Genomic DNA, 25,220 nt, shown 5'->3' on the forward strand with positions numbered 1-25,220 from the left:
TTATAATGAGGAGGGCAGATCAAATTGAATATTTCTGTCTCCGTATCTCAGTGGGAGGCGGTTGTGGGTTTTTGTCCCCAGATTAGGGCGGGTATAGAGCTGGCTAATCCTGCCCGCTCCCTGCATGTGGGAGTGGCAGTGGGGTGTCTTTGCTGCGCGGCCAGCCGTAATCTAATGGGTGTGAGATTGGGCTTTACACACGGGCACGCTCACTCACACACAGCCGGAGACACACAACACAAAGTCTAGATTTGTTTCAGGATTAAAGGCATCACCTCAATGACTGACATAATGCCACGGGCATTCCCACGGTAACCCCATGAGGCTGTCTGTATTTGAGTGTCTGTGTGTGTTCGGCTTTGTGTGTGTGTGTGTGTGTGTGTGTGTGTTCGGCTGTGTGTGTTCCAGTGTATGTGGGTATAGCTGCGTTTCTGGATGCTGATGATGAGAAATACATTGAGGAAAGAAGCAGAAAGAGCAGATGAGAGAAACACACACACACACACACACACACACACACACACACAAACCTCTCAGACCCACTAGAGAAGCAGCTGCCCAAGTTGGCAGGCCATGTCCCTCTCATTATGCTGGCCAGTCACTCGTGTCCTGGCTCTCTCTCCCCTGCTGCTGCTGCTGCTGCTGGACAGGTAGCATCTGACACACATTAGTCTGCTATTAATGATTTCTGCTGCAGCCATTATCTCACATTTAGGGAGAAACATCCCCAGGGTGCCATTTTTGCAGTGGCATGGATTGTGTGTCCAAAATCATCCAATTTTCCAAAAGTTTTGCAAGCAAAGCAATGTTGTGTCTTCAGGGTTGCGCTCCCCTGTACGCTTCGATCATTCCCTTCTTTCTTCTCTTGTTTGCCTTTCGCCTGTGACGGTACCTCAAGTTAAGTCCAGGATGTCTGTGAGTTGCACTCAGAAGCAATTGTTAAGCAATGTGGAGTGTTGCTGATGGACATCCCACATCGGATTCATTATTTACCCGTGATCCCAAAGGGAATACCGCTGTGATTAACAATAATCCTACAAGTCTCTGCACAAACAACACAAATACCATCTCCAAATACCCACTCTAACAACAACAGCAGGTGTTCCAGAGCTTTCCTCTCTTCCTCGCAATCTATTTCAGTGTCTGTCCAGGTTTCGGGTTAAGTAAGTCCATAGAACACATAGAACAATAATGCTTACGGCCATTGTCAATCAGCTGATTTTCCTCGCATTCTTCTCTTTCTTTAAGATCTTGCTGTGATCACAGCGTCAGAAGGACAGAGGATCACAAAGGGTCAAGCATTTGTTCTTCAAGTCATGGACATTTGGGATCGCATAATAATCTGTTAAAGATGAGTTGGAGGGGAACTTAACATTTAAGTCAAAATGTCATATCTAGTCTACTGTAGTGGTCTGAAAGATTAGTTTTTGCTAAATACAATGATAACAAAAAAAATGTCTCTCAGCAGGAATGAAGTGGAGCATACTTGGACAAAGGTAAAAGAAAAGAAACAGAGTAGGTTTATCTGAGCTTTTACGCTGGAAATAGCTGCCTGCTGAGACTGGAAACAACATTGATGAGAGCTACGGACGGTAAAACCAAAACAATGAACTGGAAGACGCTAAAACACTTCATAGCTGAGGGAAATTGCAGTCGGGTAATTCTCTGTAGATTCATACAATATTAACGATGAATGCAGCTTAAAAACACGACAAGACAAACCAACTTAACATGTAAAATCTTCTGTGACAATTAAACGACATAGAATAGCAGAAAAATCAATAACAGGCACTGATAAATCAGTGAAAGTTAGTAGCGAGGAAGATAATTAACTAAAATGGACAACATGAGCATCAAGCCAACTCCACTGAATCAGACGGGGACATATACCAGAGAGAGCAGACGTAATCCTGTGCAAGTACCAGCAAGAGGGAATTATCTTCTCAACAGCTTCAGTGGTATTTGTTTTAAGATCAGGTGGATGAGGGAATGAATCTTAGATTCAGTACAAGCAGAGCCCAGGGGAAACACGTCCTTATGCATGTGCTTCTGTGTGTTTAGTGCTTTCGTCCATGTCATCCAATTTCAATATTTCGGTGAAACCTCCACAGCTCTGCAAGCCTCGAGGTTTGATGAACCTCCACACAAGCACCAAGGCTGCGTTTATTTTCTGCTCCATCATAAAGAACGTCGGGTCAGTGAAAGCCCCCACGAGCAACAGAGACCGATTGAAAAGAGATCGGTGGAGAGGAAAAAAAAGGACGGCACACCGGCAGGGAAAGTTTTGCCCTTCATCAGCCCTCCATTCCTCTATCCCGCCATCTCATTAAGGACGGATAGATGATCAATAAGAGAGAAGCAGTAGAAGGGGATTAGGATTAGAAATCGATGGCTTTGTTTTCTTCAGCCTGCCAAAGATAAACACTGCCGTAAGACACTGACAACGCAACGCAGAGACTTTTATGGCTTTTCATGTGTGTGTGTGAGGGCACGACAGGTCCCTCTGTGTGGACAGATAGACATCTGTTTGTAGCTTCTCATGCTGAGTTAAAAAGCGACACGTCGATTCCCTGGGCTCTGATCCAATTTCGTGGTAGTATGTTTAGTATATGTAAGAGTAATGAGACTGAGACTGTTGATATGTTGTAGATGTTTGGCTTCATTTACAGGTTTGACGTGTGAGGGAGACAGAGCTTCACCATCGCAGATCACAGGTTCGACTGCTTGTTCACATCAAGTCACAGTTTTCTCGGAGAACAGCTGGAGAGGGTTGTGCAGAGCTAGTATCATAATAAACCAGCTGAAAAGAAAAGTGAATCTCCTGAAAAACCTGAGCGGAATGTACGAAGTGAGGCAGGGCATTCTGGGTAGGTGAGGCTACACCTCCCACGCAGAGATTCAAAAACATACCCCCTGCTTTGATCTCTCGCTGCTCTCGCTGCTCTCTCTAACACCATCTCCTCTTCCCTGGCTCTTCTTCACACGCACACACACACACACAGAGACAGACACACACACTTGCCTGTTTGTTGTGGCTTTCGCCCCTCTGTCCTTTGAAAGAACAAAGGCATTTGTTTATGTGTCCTGCAGATGAAAGCTCAGCTTTGCAACGGGCCATGGCGGATGTACAGATGCTGCCGCTCCATGATTTAACTTACCATAAAGTAAGGAAGCAAAAAATAGAAATGACCATAAAGTCATAGTTCTGAAGTTCTCATTTTAAAAGATTTCATGAACTGAATGATTTTTGGTTTGTGTTCCCTGATAACCGTGATGGTACTTTTCAAAGTCACAGGTTTCTGATGCCTCTCCCAGCATGTACTTAGCAGAAAGCTGGGGGAGGAGCAGAAGCATAACAAGACATTCATGTCTCATATCGTCTTCAATCCGTCTGACATGCATGATTTTGGAGTGTGGGAGGGAACCAGAGCAGCCTCAGGTGGACGCTAGGAGGACATGCAACCACCTAGAAAGGACCATGTCGACCGGATGCCAACGTGAAACCTTGACTTTGCTACTTCAAGCCCGCAATGGTTTAACGGCACACTGGCAATAAGTGATGCAAGGGAGTTTTTTGGTATTGTTTAAATGCACACTTATCCAAATATAAAATCCCATCCTTCACAGAGATTGGCAGTCGTGCAACTTTTTATTATATTTGGATTATATTTTATATGTTTATATTTTTATGATATTTGTATGATATGTTTAAATTTGTATTATATTTTTATGATATTTTTTTATTTTTTTATTTTTATATTTGTATGATATTTGTATGATATTTTTATATTTTCGACTATTTTTATGACTTGTTTTGACATTCTCTACAGTGACATCTTTGTGACTTGTTTATATATGACTCATGGAATACTGTACTATGACATTTTTTAATTACAGATTGTAATCCATTACAGACTTGTTGTAGATTTTAATTCTGTGGTGTCATAACTTAACTTATTGCTGACCTTAATCTTTACTTAGTAAATCAATTAACAAAAAAAGGAATTTCTAAAACTTTGCTGACCTCTGGCTCAGAGAAAAAGATTAATATTTCATACTTTTGTTATTGTAAACTGAATTCATGAAAAGACAACAATGTGTCAGTCCACCTCTCATACTTTTTTTACCTTTCCCAGCCTGAAGCCCTTGAGGTAAAAAAAAATAGCAAAGGCCAAATAATTACCGTGAACATCTGGCCACTGTGGTTTTTGCAAATGTTACTCAAAAGTTGAGTTGATAGTGCATTTTTAGGGACTATTTCCAGCTGCGGATTTAACCGTATTTAGTGAAGTGAGTATCCACTACACTAAACTACACTGCCCGTTCATCGTAATAAAGTACATCAATTGTACAACAGTTTGGCTCATTGATGTGTTTTCAGTAGTTTTTGGACAACTATGTGATGAATAAGATACCGTATTTCAAGCTTGAATGAAATTTGCTAATAAGAAACATATTAGAATATATCTGGCCGTATTCTATAACAATTCTTTACCTTAGTCGATCACTGGCACTATTGGACTGGGGAAGGAATAACCACCTGGCTGAATATCAGGGAGGATATTGAGTAGGCAAGAAAAGGACCAAAAAGTGTTTTCACCGGTAGAAGGACAAAAAAAGGGTCGGGGAAACAATTTCATTCCAGGACAATTGGTCATGTGGGTGCTGATCCTTGTCCATCGCACATTCCATCATGGCCCGACATGGCTGACTTGTCACCCTGAGTGACATTCGCAACACTGGCTTACACATAAAGCACACACATACACAGAGCAATGCATGTGTACCCACACACAATTGCAATATATATATATATATATATATATATATATATATATATATATATATATATGTATATATATGTGTGTGTGTGTGTGTGTGTGAGTGTGTGGGCTGTTTTGGTTCAAGCCATATTGATCTTTGTCTGTTTTATTCTAGTGTATTTTTAGCGAGTGTTTAAATGTCACTGTGATGTGGGGGTTTGAAGTATGAAGCTTTAAAATATAAGCTTTCATTTTAGGTCTAGTACAAAGATGTATGGCATAAGGCAGCTCAAATACTGGCATATGCCTTTGTGTATTTTCATTTTACAGTGCAACTAATTACTACATTTTCAAGTAGCTCAAGACTCTGCATGACTATGAGATTCCACACAAGATGTGGCAGCATTAAGAACTACACTTTCTTTCTGAGACGTTGTAGGGCCATCTAGTGGACTAGTTATGCACATAACATTAGAGAGTCAAAATAGATGTATATATTTTTTTTACACGATATAATTTTTATTTTATTTTACACAGTGATCAGCTACAAACACTGTTGCCTACAAACAGGCAGGTTAACTTCAGCAGACTCAAATAACACAGTCATATGTTACAGCAGTGCTTATCGACACAGTCAGGAAGTCAAATGATGTCAATCTTGTTGATCCCCATGTATGGAAGAAGGGAGGTACTGTCCGTGGCAACAGTAGATTTATTTTCTTACCAAACTGTATAAAATCGGAGGTTATTTCAGTTCAGCTCAGTTTGTTTAATTTGGCCATTAATGGTTAATCCAGTCATAGAAGACTATTTGCATATTTTCACACAGCCAACATGCTTGTAGCTGGTTCAGACTTTCATGGCCTATTACAACAAATGGAAGTACAGCTTTTGATAATTTGACAAATAGGCAGGACAGAATGTCTCCCAACCACACATCAATATGCATGCAAACACATGCACGCACTGAGACATAAGGGCACGTACAAACTGACATGCATGTGCTGAAGCACACACAGTTTATCTATCATTTACAAAAGATTCGATTTTTTGTCCTTTATTTGCGGATGATCTTTTGGCTCTAAATCCTAAAAAGGTGTGAATACATGGTCTATATATGTTGTAACTGTTCTTCAAATATTTGGTATTCACCCACAATAAAATACTCTGTATGTTTATATTTTGTTGTTATTTTGAAATAATTAGAAGTGACCAAAATATTAAAAACAGCTATGAAAATGAGTTTGTCAATAAGGCATTTTGAACACAACCATTCATTGTCAGATCGAAGATTCTGAAGTGGACCAGCACACACCCCTGGAAAAAAAAAACCCACTGTGCATACACAGCACATAACACATTAACTGCATTTGAGTGTTTCAAACAATAATTACTGACAAAATAACCAGACAAATACGATTCCATGTACATTGATAAAGTGCTAAAATAAAATGATATACAGCTTTGACATGCCCCTAGTGAAAAATAAATGCATGACTAAACTCTGAAGTAGTTAGTCAAAAAGACAAATCAATAATACATTATATCCAAATTGCATAGCCAAAGCTGGCACAGTGCAGCGTGACTCGTGAACACTACAAACCTCCACAGCAGAACGATACCTGACTGAACAGCCCCCATTCACAGTGTCACGCAGCACATTGTACCATGTGATTCAACTTTATTTCTCTGCTTGATATCAGTCAGATTGTCCAGGAGTTGATTTTTTTTTTTGTCCATAACATCTTATGTATGTATGTTTGTTTGAATGTATTGTTGTTTACTTAAATGCTTTTAAGTTAATTCCTTTAGTCTCTGTTGGCAAAGCAAGCTCCCACATGCAGCCTGGGCAACTAGCATTGCTTCTCATAGTGTCCCGGTGGCTTTGTTATTAGAACCTCACAGCTTCTGTATATGGGGACAGCCTCTGGCTCCACCCATCACTGCTGCCTCCACTGTGAGTTACTGAGAGAGCAGAGAGACAAATAAAGAGGGAGAGAAAAAGAGAATGAGTAGGAGGAATGCCGAGCGGAGAACAGCAGAAAAATACAGTTAATTCACTTCATTTCTGTTCTGTGAGTTGACGATGAATAATGAATGAACTGTACACCTACTGTCTCACTCTCCCCGTCTGAGCCCCTTCTGGACTCTGAGCTGTAGTGCAGAGGAGAGTACACCCAGCCCCGATCCTCCTGAGTCTGCTGGTATCGAATACAGGCAGCAGAGGGCAGCAGAAGAAGAGAGGAGACAAGAGGAGAGAGATGAGAGGAGAGCAGGGGGACGGAATAATCGATAAAGATATTCCCCACTCACTGAATGGTTTAGAGCAGCCCGGTACAATTTAGCATTTTGGGGGCACCAAGATGCACACAGATGAGTAATCAGGTCAGCTTATGATTACTGTTTAAAAAGACAATTTGCTAAGGAAAATCTACAGGGTCTCAGTTAGAAGGGATGATATAATCTGGATATTCTGGTTTACTTCAAAGACCCCAAAATCACATTTTCCCAATCAGCGTCTTATCATGACAGATGGGGTCCTCGATAGACACACAACTTTCTGTCAAAGTCAGAGCGGTTTTGGTTATTACACATAAGAAATGAATTTAAATTTTTGGTTTGCCTTTTTCTAAATTGAAAATAGGTGATGTCACACACCTCTGTGCACTCATTAGAGTTTACAAACATTTGAAGGCTCATCGGATCAAACCACATCTACACAGTCACAAAGATGCAGATACGTTGTTGACGGTAAAAGTTAAGAAATAACTTGTAGGTAATGGATATTCAATATTGTATAAAAATACTCAATAATAATTTCAGGGGCTTTAAAATGTAAAAAAAGAATTCAGCTTAATAAACAGGTCAGAAAGGAAGATTTCATCCTAGCAAAGCACTGACAACATTAATCTCTGTCCCCGAGTGCTACAGGGCGAAAGCTTGATGGATCTCTTAAAGCACAAAGCCAATACAAGCTACAGCTACAGGTAAGTAATGCAGGTCAAAGTTCCTCAAATAATTAATTTGCTGTTGAAAAAAGATGCATGCTCCATTTAAATGCATGTAACGGCCCTTCAGAAGCTGGAGTTATTAATATGCAATGTCTTTTTTGCAGTCTTAGACACTAAATAAAGTTGTGCTTGTGACAGTCCCAAGGGAACAGTGACCAGCGATGCCATGGTACGTGGAACAAATGACTCAAACTACTTTGGTGGTGACTTACATTGTAACTCAAGCTAGAGTTTAGCTTACGACGGCCAAGAACAGGGGAGTACACCCAATATCTGCCATCTGCATACTGATGGATGGATGGACACACACACGGAAATGAACACACAAATGCATATAGTGTGTGCACAGGAAAAATTAAGAAAAACGAATGAATTATTAGACAGCGGAGGAGAACTATGAGCAAAGATGTGAGAAGGGAGAAGCGGTTATGATCGAGGAGAGAGAGAGAGAAAGGAAAGTGGAAAACAGAGAATGAATGCTATAATGTAAAAAACATTTAAACAGAGAGAGAGGATTATGGAGGGCTGTGCATGACACTGACATGATGCATGAATGCAGAATATAGATCTAAAAACATCATGCTGTGCAGGAAAGACAAACCTAGAGTTGGATTCAAAAGCATGAACTATGACCAGTGGCAGCCTCGTGCTTTGGATAAAAGCGTTTTTGACAGCGAGAGCAGCCCCATAGTACGTGCACGCTGCAACACACACACACACACACCCTCCCTTCCTCCCCCCTCACCATCATAACTCTATCACGCTGTCCTGACTGAGCCTCTGCGAGAGACCCAGTAGATCAAAGAGAAACAGGAGAAGGGAAATTATCTTTACTCTCCGGAAGAGGACTGTCAACAAAACCAAACCAAAGAGAGCTTTCTCCAATTTACTGACCAGTTTCATAAGAATGTGTACTGATACATCAGATCCAGACACTTTTTTAACATCATCTGCAAAAGTAAAAAAAAAAACACAAAGCACTGACATTAGCTAATGGGGACTTACAAAGTAGATGTCAGACACCTGCACCTCTCCATCCAAAGAGTTGTGGCTGCTGGACACAGACAGCTGATTGCACGGCATTTGCAGCGCCTGCCGAGGCACCTGGGGGCTCGGAGGGTGGGAGGAGGGAGGGGTCGAGGGGAGATGGTGGGAAGGGCTCTGGGTGGGGGAGTGAGAAGATGCAGGGCAGATGGGAGAAAATGCTGAGCCCGGTGGGAGGGTGGAGGTGTTTGGAGCTGAAGTGAGGAGTTTGGACTGAGCAGCTGAAAGGGAGATTGGAGAGGAAAGAGTGGAAGACTGAGCAGCGGTGGGAGAGGTGAGTGGTTTGGTGGATGGACAGATGGATGAAGCAAGTGTGGAGGATGACTGGCTACCTAACTGAGCAGCGGAGGAGGAAGACACAAAGGAAGATGGAAGGGTGGAGGAGGAATATGCTGAGGATGGACTAAGAGAGGGAGGGGTGGATGGAGCAGTGGCATGGAGCTGGTGATCAGGTGACTGATGGCTGGGAGAGGTCATCTCTGTCATCTGTGTGAGCTCAGTGCTCTTTGGGATTTTACTGTACGAAACAGAAAGAACAATGTTAAAATACTGTTACACCGGCTGCTATGAACGTTGTGCTATGGTATTGTTTTATGCACGTGTACCTGAGCTCCACCTCCACTGTAATTGTGTCCTGCTTCTCCCCATGAATCTCAACTACCTCTCTCTGTACCCTGAAAGTACACAAGACAACAAAGGGTGTGAAATCAGCAGGGACAGCACCCACACAATATCTCCATTATAGATGCATCATTGCATATTCATACGATTGTTCTCACCTGGCCCCACTTGGGGAAAGCATTGGTCTCCTGTAGCGTGGGTGCTCTGGTGTATCGAAGGGGGTTGTGGGTAAGGAGTTGTTAGAGGAGAGAGTGGTGGCTATAGAAGCTGTGGTAGCATCTTCAAAGGAAGGAGGAGTGCAGGGTGGCTCTCTCCCTGATTGGCATAATCAACCAAGATGATCATTGAATATAAGAAATGAAAGTACACCATGAAATGAATAAACTGAATTGATTGTGTGTGTGCTTGTACCACAAAGTCCTTTAAACCTTCATTGAAGTTCACTGCCATCTAATTGTGCAACACCTCAGCCAATTAGACAAGTACTGCACTCAAAGCTGTACATGTGACCAGGACCTTTATATTCAGTAGGATATTTACAAGGCTGTGGATTGCTTGCATAAGTTGTATTCACATGGTCACATTCTGTTCATTTCTTACCTCCTTTATGAGTGGTGTGGGCAGTAAATAATGCATGCTCCGACACCTAACATTACACTTTTCTATAGAATCTATCCATACATATCTAGTCTTGATTTGTTAAGGGTTTTATCTTTACTTTGATTCTGTTGTACTGCTGCTGCACCTGCATTTCTCCACAGGGAACATTAAAGGCTCGCTTGATTTAATTTAAAGAGAAAATGGAGCTCAGTGGCAGACAACTGAAACCTTTTTTGTGCCAAGTACAGAAAGACACAACGTAACAAGGGGAAACCGGCACTCACACGTCTGTTTATCATCCTAGACAAGTACAAGTTTACTAGAAGTTAACTACCATTGTCCTCCAGCATGGGGAAGCTGCGATCTCCTCGTAGGTTCTCCAAGTTGTCCAGGTTTTCCTGCCTCTCATCACTCAGAGAGGGACGCTTCTCACTTGAACCCGTTCCTGCACTGGACTTGGACATGGACAGAGCCCCTCGTCCTCTCTTAGATGGAGACGACCGCAATGCTGTAAAAGCAAGGGACAGTTTACATTCGCTCTCGTTCCAAAAAGTAAAGCATTCCTGTAATTAATACGGAGGAAAACTAAATATGTATGCCTTATTGGCATTGTTGTCATCAAACATAACCCACTACAGGAGTATATGGCTCCTGCACATTTGTAAACTCACAGCTGCTCTTCTTGAAGACGATGGTGTTACAGAATTTGAAGAACCTCTCCGCATAGAAACTAGGTCTGTGAACTGACACTGTGTCCTGTGGGACAATAAAAAAAGACTTAGTTTTAATTATTCATACATAATGCCATCAATGTGCTAAACGCATTACATAAAAGACATAGAGACAAAATAAGGTTTGTCTTGCTAGGATACAGACTATTACATTGAATAGGAGTTATGTGAAAGCTACACACCCCGTCATGGATGAGGGACTTCCAAGAGTGCTCCAGTTTCTTGATCATTCTGTCAGACAAGACAATTGAATTATTTAGTTAAACTCATTCCGTGACTTACTGTGGTTACCTGGCAGCTCTGAATCAGAGGCTACAGCCCCGCTCACAATGTGTGCAATAAAAAGATCGGTTTTAAAAGACTGGGTTTTATGCTATAGGCACCGCACACATTTCTTATGTCAACTCTTAAAGTAAGTCATTGTATTTTGCTGCACGAGGTAACACAATGGTGATTGAGCCTATGTCCCACTGATGAAAGTATTGCAATATTTATATATTTGTAGTATTACGAACTAGGTGTCTGTGGCGACATTCCCTCCTTTGCACAATATTTGTTGGTATGGAATTCCATATGCAGCCAAAGACTCTAGACTGCTAAACTCAAAGCACAATTCTTTGTTTTCAATCAAATCAAATCTTATTTTAGGGATTACCACTTTAATAGCTGTTATGTGTCTCCTCCATTAGTATTTCATTAAAAACAGTCTGACAAGTCTGGGATTGGTTTTTCCCTTATGATCTCACTCCATCTTTTAATAGTCCTTGCAGACACATAATGCCTGGATTACTGTCTGCCTAAAACTAATCATTTCCTGACTTTGAAGCCAGAGAACAATCGTCATTTAAGGTGTCCTGAAAAACCCGATGAAGGGCAGACTGATTACGACAGCAACCTTACACAGTACATCAGACTGAGGAGGCAGTAGAGGTTCAGGGTGAAGACATCTGACACTGTGGGAAACTCTGAAAGCTTTCTTTATGCTGGGAAAAAAGCATCACTGCTCAGTTTTGAGTTTTTCAACAACCTTGTAAATACCACGCATGTTATCTAAATGGTGCAAGTGCCGCAGAATAATTAGTAACAAAATGTTCACACAACTTTCAAAATCATAATAATCTCTTTTGTGTTAAATTGCAACTAAATTCAACAGCTGATCAACAGGCATCAACGCTTATGCAAGCAGAAGCCGCCAGATTTTGTCATAATACGTGGTAATGTGGTAACAACATAGACACTACAAAGAACAACACGTCAGCTGTTTTTTGAGTTGTTGTTCCGACATGCAGGGGCGTTCACAGGAATTTTTCCCAGCTGGAAACTATCTTGCAATACTAATGAAAGTAAAGCGTAATGCGTGTACAAACAAACCAACTACTCCCACCCCTGCATGTATTTACATGGCACCCTTAACTTCTGATGGTTTTTGTTTTCATGCCTACCTGTAGGACTGCAGGATGTCAATGATTCCAATGAAGAGCAGGAGGCGCTCTCCTTTACTACCCACCGCTGGAATGCCACCCATACTACAGACAGATAGGAGAACATTAACACCGCTTGTAAATGTAATGTGAAGATAAGGGCAAACGGGTCAAAGATTATAAATGGTGACTAACGTGTCATCATGGTCCAGTGTGTCCCTGCATGTGGAGCCTCCCTGTATAGACTCCATGGCAGTGGAATACAAGGCTTTCTGCGCTGCACGCCTCTTTTCGTCCCCACCTCCTGTAGGTGAACCCTGAGACTGGTGCTCTCGCTTGGCTTGTGTTTTGTTGTGGACCCCCAGCAGCAAACTGTAGTCCATAATCTTAAAACTTTCCAGAACCTGACATGAAACATACACATGATATTCCAAAATTACACATTATATTTTTCAAGCTTCAAATGTTGCTTTTAACACATGCATAAAAATACAAAATGTACTCTCTCTCCCCTCTCTCGCAAACAGTTAAATAGTGAATGTGTGGTTGGCTGTGCTGCTTTGTTAAAATAAAATACCTAGTGTTAATCTACTTTTACAAAATACTATTCATCAATCTCTTCTTTTCTCACCAGACAGTCTCTCTGCAGAGTTTTGACTAGAGCGCTGTGTGTGTCCTGGTCCAGAGTGAGGCCTTCAGGAACGTCATTCAGAAAGTCCAGGTCTTTAAAAGTGGGTTTGGACTTTTCTCTTTCCTTCTTGGATGCTCGCCTCTTGTACGTGGAGCCCTTTAGGTCAAACTTGAGGTGCATGCGTACAGAGCATGGTAAAATATTGTTCATCACAACAACTCTGATGTTCTTGCCCCCGCACTGGACGCAGTAGAGGCCAAAAAACTTTGGCAGCAAAGTACGGGGGTTCTGGTTCAAGTTCTGGAGACGGGGTTCATGCAGCGGACATAGGGGAAGAGACAGGGAGAATTAAATGAATACGGCATTTAGTTTCTTGTGTTTCAGCCTCAGTACCATGACACCTGGAGTGACAGTGTGATCCTTCCACAAGCCTCAGCCAACTCTTGTGTGTCTCCACTGGTTGCATGCTTAACCTATTAAGGAGTACTTAGCTCAGGTCTCGGTCAGGTACAACCTATGCCCTTATATCTATTACAAAGTCATCTGCTGGCGTCACTGCTGACGGGGACAACAACAGGGGGTAGGATAAAGAGGATTAAGATAAGACTAGATGTTTCAGGTGCTGCAAAATCTCAGAATAGACACACTATTACACACTCTGTTTAGTAAACAAATGTGGTTATACTACATGTTGAATTGTACATACAGTGTCATTATAACATGCGTGTTAAAAATGGAAAAACAATTTGGAAACGGCTATTGAATTGATTCCGATGAGGGAGGGGCTCGGCTTGACTTACCATATAGTATCCCGGAAGGAGTTTCTGAAGAAACTCTGCCTCTTTGTGCTGAACAGTTTTGATGATGAACTCGTCATCGCGGGTCACATAGAATATGGAGCCACTAGCTCCTGGGTTGGTCAACTCGATCAGTGGCTCATTACATATAGAATACTAAGAAGAGCACAGACACAGAGGAACAAAGATTGAAATCACTAACCCTGGAGACACTGACACTACCCCACTACATACAACTGCCATGAAAGCAGACTTTATCAATTTCTAAGCTTACTCTGCCTGTTTTAAAGGAACCGTTGTCCTTTGAAAATGTAATTTTATGTCAGATGTTTGTTTAATGAGAGATTGTAATTTCATCCCAGCTTTAACACTTTAACACAGGGCTGCATAGCACTGCTAATGTTGGATCCAATAGAGCTTCCAAATAATCAAACCAAAAGACTAATACAACCACCCACTCACATGGCATTGCTCAACAGCAGCAGAAAACTTTGTTTCAAAGGGCAAGTGCGTAAAGTTTAAAAAGGCGTAATGGGTGTGAGTGCAAACAATTACACATCTAGGAGTGTAAACTGTACATTATGACTTTACACCTTACTGCAGTATAAGTATCTGTGAACTTTCACCCACTTCTTGCTCATGCTGAACACCATTGCACTAGCAAGAATGGTGTTAAACTGAAGCAGTAATAATCGACCCAGTTCTAAAGAAGTTGGTTAGAATCTGGAGACTTGAGTTGAGAAGTAAGAGAAAGTGTCCGTTGCTTATAGTTAATTTAACAAAGCAATTTCATTGTCTGAGACTTAGTCAAAACCATGCAGTTATACTGGTACTCCACCCTTCCACCAGCAACACATGCAAACACAAACTCCTCTGTCTGCTGCTACTACTTTTTAAAAAAAGAAAGCTTTAGTCTGCTAATCTCCCTCTGGCACAGGTAACGTGCAGCTAGTGTGTGTGTAAATACTGAATGTGTGCACTCTTGCATGCAACATAAGTGAGTGTGTGTATTTTATTCCAATAAACATGCAATGCATCACAAAAAATATGAAATATTATTAGATCTTTCTTTTTGTGTTCATAGACAAGGACATTGTAATAGAAATGACTGTTGGAATTATATAATACCCACCTACACTGCGTCGGTATGGCTCTAATCCAACTATCTAATATCACGAACTGGCCAGTTGAGCAGTTCAATAATATGGCCATTAGGAAGGCTAAGGCAAATAATGATGTATGAGGTGTAACTGTTAACTTCACTGCTGATGCTCTTTATAACAGAAAACGTTTCAGTTACACAGCTCATAAAGACATTCAAATACTGACAATGCAGCACCAGTCATCAGAAAAAACAAATATCTCACCAGGTAGTCATCTGGTCGGATCCCAAACAGCTCTCGGAAGTAGCGGAAGGCCACGGGGGCGTAGGTCTTAAACCTAAAGTCTGGGTAGTGGTGGGCTGGAGTGAGGTTACTGCCTTCACTGTATGGAGCACAATGGGGCAGACAGGACAAATTAAAGCAGATAGAAAGGTTCATTAGGTACTTTGCCACACACTCGCCCTCACATAAACACACGCTCATACAAACGCACCTGGGGAAGAAGATGCTTTCCACCACGTAAAAGTCCTGCATCAACACATCTCTCTCAGGCTTGGAGCTGAGGTTGCCTACAGTGTATCCGATACCCAGCTGGATGGACCCTTGCAAGGCAGAGGAGGTAGTCTGGAGGCGGAGAACAGAGAAAAGAACAACAGAGTAGTGTTGCCTTCAGGTGTGGGTGGAACGTAGTTGATGAAATCGTGACGCCAAGCAAGCCTACAAAAAGTATTTAAGGCAAAAGATCAAGAAAAACAAGGAGACAGATGAAGAGGAGGGGCGACCTTCTTATATGTTGTCTCTCCAGAGGCATCTACCCTCCTATGGCCAATCTTTTTCTCATTGGCAAGGCCGACTCCGAATGGGGACGGCATCTGTTACAAGGAGAGAAAAGGGGAACGCAAATGTGTACGTGATATAGGTTCTGCATTTATTGTGCATTGTTAAATCACAGGTGAAGGATTGAACAATGCAGCAAACCAATACAGATGAAAGAAGGGAAAGAGAAGAAAGCAACAGAGACAGGTGAGACAGACGGGTGTATAGCGTGAAGTAGCCTCTCACCTCTGTTGTCTGCGCCTTCTTGGCCGAATCTGTGGACAGAGACAGAATGAGCAGGAGACATGGTTTGAGAAATGTCCACATCAGTGCAAAAATATTTAGCCTGATTAAGCAAATAATTCAACAGAGAATGTCAACTTCGGCATCAGACTCCACTGGGTTTTATGATTATCCAAATAGATTTAGGGCATCATAAGGAGTACATGACATAGAGCACAATAAACTCAACCTTTCATTAGGGCATACGGTATTTATTTTACTTTTACCCTCCAGCATCAAGACTAACAGAAGCTGTAGTAAATACCTTCAAGTGCACAGAAAAGTGGACATTTTCAACATGTAATATTCCATGGCAAAAGGTAAAAGCTTGGTGCGATTATTTTATTAACGACCAGGTCCACACCCCTCAGCTCAGGCGACTCGTTTTGTTGTATTGTTTATTTAAAAAGAAAATTGCACCGTACATTTATTGCAGATACAGCTAAAAGAGAATTTGGCAACTTTTCATACAAATTTAACTTAATTAACCTTGATCCAAATCAATTGGTGGTCAACTCACCAGCAGAGGAGTTCAGTGCCTACAGGTAACCAATTGTTTTCTAATCCAGAAAGACATGCAGCAAAATTCCTGGCAAAACCAAAACCACCACGGCAGAGAGCGGTCAGTGTTTTCTATCCATGGATCAGTGAGATTTGCACCGGGAAGGTAAAATCTCTATTGGATTGACTTCCTCCCTAATCTGTTCTGTCATTGGCTAAAATCTCCAGATCACATTGTCGGCCAATCACACATGAGGATTAGGAAGACTCTTTCCTATTTACATGAAGGACGAGACTGGGCCCTGTATGTACTGTATGTGACTGTGTATGAAAGACGCAGAGAAAGCAGGAAGGAAGGAAGTGAATGGGAAAAGAGACAGTTCATAGTACTTCAAATACAAACGGTTTACATCATCGTGCTAAATTTCAGGTCAAGTGAGGTTGAAGATTAAGGAAGTGCAGCTGACAGAGCCCGGATAATGAATCTTTAAGCCATGTTAAAGTACAGCACCCACTGTAGTAGAGTTTGCCATCACCACAGCACGGCAGAGCACAATAATAGTAGCATACATAATATAATGATTTGTTGTTTTAGGTCAGTACGTGCAAACAAAATGAAAGAATCATAAAACGTGAATTCTTAAAAATCCAAACTAACATGCAACACATTTTATCAAATACATCCTAATAACATATGGTAGTCATCTGGAGCCATGTCTACCACTACTGTTACTCTTTAGCTGTTTTACAATGGCACCTGCATTTATAACAGATTTAGAGTCTACAGCCAGGCCCACTCATAGAAATGCCGGGGCCCCTGGAAAGGTCCAGTAAATGGGCCCTCCCCAAATCTGCTCCACGATATCAAGGCATGCGCATGCTCACTCTCTCTCTCTCTCCTACCTTAATGGTTACGTACAAAAAAACATGGACTCCTTACTATATTTTACTCAAGCAACAACAATGTAACTTTCTTTGTGTTATAATAAATAATGGTGAATATCATGGTGAGATATTCAATTTGGTTATCATTGCTTATATGTAGGATGAACTAGATAATTGCTGGCCTGCATGCAGCATCAGTGGCTCACACAGCTATATTTGCAGCTACATGCTAACATCAGTGGCTCACACAGCTATGTTTGCAGCTACATGCTAACATCAGTGGCTCACACAGCTATGTTTGCAGCTACATGCTAACATCAGTGGCTCACACAGCTATGTTTGCAGCTACATGCTAACATCAGTGGCTCACACAGCTATGTTTGCAGCTACATGCTAACATCAGTGGCTCACACGGCTATGTTTGCAGCTACATGCTAACATCAGTGGCTCACACAGCTATGTTTGCAGCTACATTCTAACATCAGTGGCTCACACAGCTATGTTTGCAGCTACATGCTAACATCAGTGGCTCACACAGCTATGTTTGCAGCTACATGCTAACATCAGTGGCTCACACGGCTATGTTTGCAGCTACATGCTAACATCAGCATACAAAAACACTCACAGTGACAGTGCTAACATGCTGACGTTTAGCGGGTACAATGTTCGGGACATGAATATCTGTAACAAATTTCAAGGCAATCCATCCAGTAGTTGTTCATGCATGTCACAATAATGTGAATGTCAATGTCATGGTGGTGCTAAAGGAAAAATTAGGTGATCACCAACGTCATCAGAATTCATCCCCTGGGCACCATGAATGTATGTACTAAATTTCAGTAGTTGTTGGTACATGGAACAAACTTAAGTAAAGGGTATACAAACTGGACTGGACAAACATAACAAATTCAGCATGCAACTGCACAAACAAAAAATAAGTGTATCCCCATAACTTCATTCATTTTCTTGTTTCCTGGGGCCCCCGTCACGCAGTGACAACACACACCTGTAACCTGCAGATTAACATTGCATCAAAAGCCTGTCAGGCAGAACAATGAGAAGGAGTATAGGGGCAGGCGCACACACAAAGAGTCTCTGTGGGATTAGGGTCAGGCCAGAATAATGTGCCACTGAGCTGCAAGCTAAAAAACAGGACAAGCACACTGTAGCATTTCTGTTGACTATGTGCAAAACAGGCAAGATGGCTTGTTATGAACAAGTTAGTGTTAAACTGCATTCACTGAAAGCTCATTTAGATGTTTTTGCAATGAAACACTATGTTAAGAAAAAATGCCTTAAGGCCTGTGTGTGTGTGTGTCTGTCATAAAGAGGATTAGATCTCTCTTATCAACTGAGAAAATGGTGGCCTGTTGCTGTGACATTAATGTGACACTATACACTGGAGTAGATTTTTATGCCTCGGGGCTCTCTGCATACAAGTATAATCTGGTGGATTTAATAATAATCAAGTGTGCACAAACATCCACCGTAACTGCGCACACATGCATGCACATGCAAAGACAACTTGTTGGACCTGATAAACTGATCAGGATCACGTCTGCTTTCCTTCATCAATATTTCCACAGAAATATCATAAACCTGTCATGCAATGTTGTGTCGTATTTTTAGCCATGACAGCCACAGCGATGCTGGAAATTGATACCCACAAAGGATTAGTGCGTGGTTTATGTTATAATTCCATATCAGATTATGTAAAGCACTCTTCAGATTTAGCTAGGAAGAGGAAGCGAGGGACATGAAATGAATTATGAAGACAGACAAGAGGGTGAGGAGAAGACCAAAAAGACACCGTGTGCCGATGTCATACAAAAGGTATAGCTACTGGTGATGCCACACACAAATGACGACTGTATGTGTGTGTATGTTTATAAATAGCTCCACACTCATTCAGGTAGGATCGAACATTTATCCAGCAGCTGGTCTGGTGGTCTGATGTGTAGTGTGTAGTGTACACATCCCTAATTTGCACCTTGTGCTTGTGCCAGCATGCAGTGAGCCACTGACACCATGGGACGTTCACAACAGAATCTTGACACTGTTATCTAATCAAGCAATTTATTATTCATTTCCACATCTTATGTTCCTCTAGGTATATTTTCTGGATCTGCTTCATTCGCAAAAAATATATATATTTGTTCACTGTACAGTGAAACAGTGACAAATCTATTATCAGATATTGACAGGATGCTGCCCATCTATATGCCCAACTTCTACCACCAGTGCACCTGCTCTCACCGGTCGGTGGACCACCAGAATGACGGGGCTATTTGACCGACAAGGACGCTACATGAGAGACATACGAACCGGTGTCCCCCAGGTCGAGCTGCAGACAGAGGCTGGCGGCAGCTGCCTCGCTCGTCCTCCCGTCATCCCCGGTTTCCGCAGTCCTCCCGTCCATCTCCCGGACTGTCTCCCGACGATATACCTTCCTCAGTGAGAACAAGATGAGGCGGTGTGCGCTTCGAAACAATGCAGAAATCCTGTCATTTCACCCTCTTCGGTGTTCACTGCTACAATTACATAATTTTCCACGATGCATGTCGCCGAGTATTGTGGTAAACGCAGGGACGCGGTCTGAGTCAGCGATGCTGATCGTCGCTGCCGTTACTGAGCGTCATCGTTCTCACGCAAACGGCTGATGCGCGAGCCGCTACAGCATCATCTTCCCAAAACCGAGAAGAGTAACGTTGGATACAAGAAACATGTTGACATTTTAAATTGTAGGTTCATTTAATAAGGTTCTGCATTTATTGGGGACGACCACCAGCAGGGAATCTTATTCACTAAATAGAACATATGGGAAAAAAAAGTTGACAATAAAATACTCATAACCACAAAGTTAATTATGAGATGCTTTTGTCAAGTTGTTTGGTACATTTCCTATTAATTAGTAGCATAAGCATTTTTGTTTCAGTGCACACCACTGGTCAGCTGAACATTAAAAAAAAATTAGAAATTTGTGAACGGGCGAGTTTACCACTCAAAATACAGTTTCCAAAAATACATGAATAACTTATTAATATTTACTTTGGTTGTAATACATCAGTTATTTTGAGGAAATATCTGTTTCCCCTAGAATTAGTTGTATCAAGGAAACTTTCTGGGAATTTAGCAAGATACAACAGACTCAAAATAAAGTTGTAGGACACTACATTATATAAAAATCTAAAAACCGTGCATTTAGACAATTCTACATGTCAACCCAAAAAAATGCAATGAGGCGATTTACTTGTATTTGGCACAATAAAGCTTTACTAAGGACGGAAACAAGAGAAAGCATTACTACCAACACTAATTAAAACCAGGTTTACATTTTGCAGAGCAAAACCTTGCATTAGCTTTAAACTATCTAAACAAATAGTCCCCCCCCCCCCCCCCCCCCCACTTATTAAGTAACCATTCTTGAAGCCAGCAGGAGAGCAAATTGATGATTTTAATAGGTGCATGTAAATTGACAAATTAATGTCTTGGACAGCATTTATTTTCCACTTTCATCACATGACTTACAGATACAATAATGGAACCTTCGGTAAGTTAAGTGCAAATAATATTATCAGTAGCTTTTCAGAAATCTAATAAATAGATGGCATCTTATGTCCTTCCATTAAATAGACATTGACACATGAACAAACTTGTCACTTAACATTAAGAGAGGACTACATTGTATTTGTATTGGAAAGCGGAATGGCTGAATCTGCAGTAAGATATAAGGAGTCTCTACGTTGCATAACTAATGGATGTCCTCTCATATGGTCTAATGGGTCTGGCATGGGTGTGTTCTGGGGGTTAGTTGCACGCTGGGGGTCATCAGGCCTGCCCTTCCCAATGTTGGGTTTACAGACAGGCCGTCACTGGTCCAGACACACACACACACACCGATACCCTTAAGTCCATGGGAGAGGTCAGGAGTCAAACAAACATATAGGAGACAGTATTACAGGTACGTAGGCAGGTCCTTCTCCACCACCTGCAAAGAGAAATAAGTAAAAATGTTACCATTGCAGCACCATGGACAGATGTGTATTGTTCACTATAAATCTGAATTACATATGGATAAAAAATAAGCTCAAATCTGAACAATGGATTATTAATCACTAGTTTCCCAACCCTTATAATCCATCCATTTTTATTTTTCTCAATATCAACAGAAACTTTGAAGCACAATGCAACAAACTGTGTGAATAAGCTCCAATAGGTTGAGATGAACAACGCTCTAATTAAATGAAAGCAGAATTATTGTAAGCACAAACATCAAAAGTTGATGCATTCACAGCATGCACAGAAACTTACGCTGGGATCATCTGTTGGCCCGTATCTCTTCACCACTTGTCCTTCTCTATTAATCAGAAACTGTTGAGGAATAAGGCATTACAATATTAGCTTTTTATTCATCATATTTCTACTGTATTTTTCATGCAGTTGAGGCAAATTTGTACTGAAGATGCTACTTGGAAAAGGCACAGTGCCCACTAGAAAATTACCTTTGAGAAGTTCCATTTGATGCTACTGTAGAGGGAAACAAATATTACATTACAAACTGCTGTTTCAACCTTCATGGAGCACAGCCTCAATTCAAGTTGGTTACAATGGGGACCAGTTTATAGATTAACTTCACAAGCTACTCCTGCAGCCGCATGATCTACGTCACCGCTATATGCTCAGTATACGACTCATATTTTCACCGAAATATGGTCCTCAGGCAGGTGTGTGTTGATGTTTGTGCCACAAAAAACACCTTTTAAGCCTAAATGGTGCAAATGTTTTATACTCTTATACTTTCGACATATGGTATCAAGACGAAAAGAGAAGACGACAAATGCTGTTTGTTCAGACTTCGCTTATTACGGGTACTTTATTTACAACACAATTGGTTTTGGTATAGTAGCATGCAAGTACTGAACTGATTTAAATACCCTTTTCAACACTAGCTCACAGTTCAATGTTGTAGTCAGATGACCATGAGAGAATCAACTCTTCAACTTTACCCCACCCAAAGCAAGTGAGACACGAAAGAGGAAGAAAGTAGTGCGATGACGTAATAGAAACTGAACCGGATGTGTATGACACAGAGCTCCCATGTCAGGGCAAATGTAGAAATTTAAACACTATTATTATTCTGAAAAACAACTATTTTATAATATAATAACTATATCAAAACATACTTTGTATCTATGTTCATCTCCAACTTTAAAGAGATTGTATAAAGAGGCTATTGCACTCCAAGACATGGGTCCTATTCTTCAGCCATTAGTTACGGTTACATGTTAATCATCAAATTAATTGCTGAGCTATGGAGGCTTTTTCAAGCTTTAAAAACCTGTTAAAAGTATAGATGAAATGCCCTTTTAACCTTTTTTCCCCTCTCTTTAAAAAAATAAAATAAATGTATGCATCCATTCATGCCAAAATCCAATCATCCGTGTGCTTTCATAACCTAGTACTAATAATGTCATGATGACACCCATCCATCCATCCATCAAAATTCTGACACACTTCCTTTCGTAGCTCCATGACAAGCTACATTATAAGCCCGCCCATATTTACGTGATCAAATGTGAAGGAATGTATTTAAAACCCCCTTGTAACTGTACACCACTGATATTCTGTTTCACAGGGAAACACACAATACAGAAGCTAAAGACGTGACGCAAGTCCTCACACACTATCAATTACAGACCAAGGCTGTAATCTTTGTATCTTCAGCTGTGTTGCATCTGCAGCAGGAGAACATGAATATAGACACACAGCGCACACTTTTCAAAAACAGAAATTAATTTAACTTCTCACACATAACTGTATGTTACACAGACGGAGCGCATCAAATGGGAACCAACACATAACGGTCATTATTAACAACAATGTGCTGAAAACTAAACACATTCATGATATATGAACGGGGTCTAAGCTGTTATTCTAGTCACCTCTCAGTGTTAAATGCATGTCACACTAAAGGCTGTTACTCATGTAGCCTGCGTAATGTCAGGAGACTTTTTGTGAAGAGACAAATAGTTAAAACTATTTAACAAACTTACTTTCCCATGAATCCCTTGCCATGGGGCTGTGCCTTCATCCACTTCCACAGAGGGTGAGCCTGGTCTCCATTCACATCAATCTTACTGAAGAGGTCAAACTCAACGTTGTAGCCTTTGGCGAATTCCTTAATCTCTGCATCAGTTCCTGGCTCCTTGAGCACACAACAAAAAAACAAAAAGTCAAGTTAGAACATGTTAAAGTTATGACTATAAATCTGTGTTGTCATCAGTTTAGCCTTGTTACCTGTCCACCAAACTGGTTGCATGGGAAGCCCATGATGCGTAAACCTTGCTCAGCGTAGGAGGCGTGCAGTCCCTCTAGCTGAGTGTAGTTTACCTTGGTCTTTCCTCATTTAGAGGCAACATTTACAATGATGCAAACATTCCCTCTGGTCGGGAAAAACAAGAGGTTAAACCGGGAAAATGTCCACTCTATACTGCTGTTCTTAATTTAATATAACACAAGGATGCATGCAATTATAATGTATATATATTTACCTGTATTTCTCAAGAGACACCTCATTGCCATCAATATCATTGGCACTGAACTCGTAGATTGACTTGGCACTCTGCCAGTCCGTCGCCTGAGCACACTGCATAGAGAAGTGAACAAAATAAAAACGGTATGTAGGTGAGAGTGTGTGGTTGAGTAAGACAGTGGAAGGTAAAGGGTTTGTCGGCGCTAAAGTCCATGAAGGCAAACCAAAGGGCAAAAGCTCAGGTCTGAGAGATACACAAGACGACTTCAAGGAAACGAGTCAAGACAAGTCATGTAGTGTCACGAATAAGGTCCCCACCCTTGACTTACATGTTACACCCTTGAACAGGTGTAACATGATGTGAAAACCACACTGTTAGTAACCTGCATGCACGACTATCCTACTCAAGAGTAGGAACGACAGCACTTTATAAACATAAAGTTGAGACGTTGGGCACTAGCTACGTTTACAGCTCTGCATTAAAACCTGGAGGATTAAAAGATAACACATACAAAAGGAGCTTCTCTTGATCTGATGTTAATTTACATCAACTGACTTGAAGACGAACAAGAGGACTATAAGCAACTTGTACGGCGTCTTTATCTCTTCCCGTTATCAGAGCTAAGGCTGCAGCGCAGCTAGCTAACAGTCACGCTTTCATAATTTAAAAACACGAGATATTTGGGTTGAACTGAGACCAGCTGGAGGGGTAAACCGTTAGATACACCCGTACGGGAACCTTCAACTGACATCCAAAGGCAGGCATTACACCTCGGGATGTTGTATTTAACACGAAGCTAGCGTTAGTGGCTTGGTCACCATCGGACGCATATGACTGTTACACCACATTTAAAAATAGAGACGCTTTACCCGACCTACATTTTGTTGTTCGTCATACAGGCAGAAGCGGATAGATTTATTTATTTTACCGCGGCACACATTAAGAGATAGACATATATGATCGTGCTCTACGCACTTACCATACTTCTCTGTAGTCCTCTGCTCCCTAACAGACCTAACAACACTATTGGTCTGTACAGCCACAGACTCATTGCGGCGACAGTTATGAGCCCTATCAGCCTATCAGGTGATCTGCAACCACGCCCACTGACTGACTTTTATTTTGGCCACTCTGGGAACCCAACATTGACAGCTTTTTGGGGTTAACTAGTTCGCAAACAGTTGCTTATTTACACATCCAGAAGTTACAGAACAACAATATCTTTCATTTGGATTCATGCTTCTGTCCTAATGATTGCATCTCCAAAAAAGGAGATGCACTTATGACTTCTGGTGACTGGTAGTTCTCTTGTTTACCTATGTTGAATACACTTATTGTAAATTGCTGTGGATTAAAGCGTCTGCTAAATGACCGTAATGTAATGTAATACAGTCCAACAACTGTCGCTTTTAGCTCTGTTGATGGTCTCCTCAACTCCTGAGGGAAACATATGCCTATTTTCTCTTTTAAAAAAAAGAACA

At 41.3% G+C, this 25,220-nt stretch overlaps 2 protein-coding genes across 2 annotated transcripts; both read right to left on the reverse strand.

Moving 5' to 3' along the window:
* Positions 1-5,387: 5,387 nt before the first annotated feature.
* LOC306705620 (phosphatidylinositol 4-phosphate 5-kinase type-1 gamma-like) lies at positions 5,388-19,654 on the reverse strand. The gene is made up of 18 exons (XM_079172423.1): positions 19,532-19,654; positions 15,785-15,813; positions 15,505-15,594; positions 15,216-15,346; positions 14,987-15,104; positions 13,623-13,775; positions 12,823-13,122; positions 12,387-12,595; positions 12,213-12,296; positions 10,953-11,001; positions 10,711-10,795; positions 10,374-10,547; positions 9,598-9,754; positions 9,424-9,492; positions 8,780-9,335; positions 7,987-8,061; positions 6,878-6,964; positions 5,388-6,728 (listed from the first exon to the last, which is right to left on the reverse strand). Exons 1-18 carry the CDS (start codon positions 19,623-19,625, stop codon positions 6,726-6,728), a joined length of 2,463 nt encoding a protein of 820 aa, XP_079028549.1. The 5' UTR covers positions 19,626-19,654; the 3' UTR covers positions 5,388-6,725.
* A 987-nt stretch (positions 19,655-20,641) lies between these two features.
* Positions 20,642-24,813, reverse strand: LOC306706409 (phospholipid hydroperoxide glutathione peroxidase-like). The gene is made up of 7 exons (XM_079173486.1): positions 24,719-24,813; positions 23,758-23,852; positions 23,504-23,648; positions 23,260-23,411; positions 21,709-21,733; positions 21,518-21,577; positions 20,642-21,194 (listed from the first exon to the last, which is right to left on the reverse strand). The coding sequence occupies exons 1-7, from the start codon at positions 24,788-24,790 to the stop codon at positions 21,162-21,164; spliced, it is 582 nt and encodes a 193-aa protein (XP_079029612.1). The 5' UTR covers positions 24,791-24,813; the 3' UTR covers positions 20,642-21,161.
* Between the last annotated feature and the right edge of the window lie 407 nt (positions 24,814-25,220).

Source organism: Pholis gunnellus (assembly GCF_910591455.1).
Source record: "Pholis gunnellus genome assembly, chromosome: 14".
NCBI classification, from domain to species: Eukaryota; Metazoa; Chordata; class Actinopteri; order Perciformes; family Pholidae; genus Pholis; species Pholis gunnellus.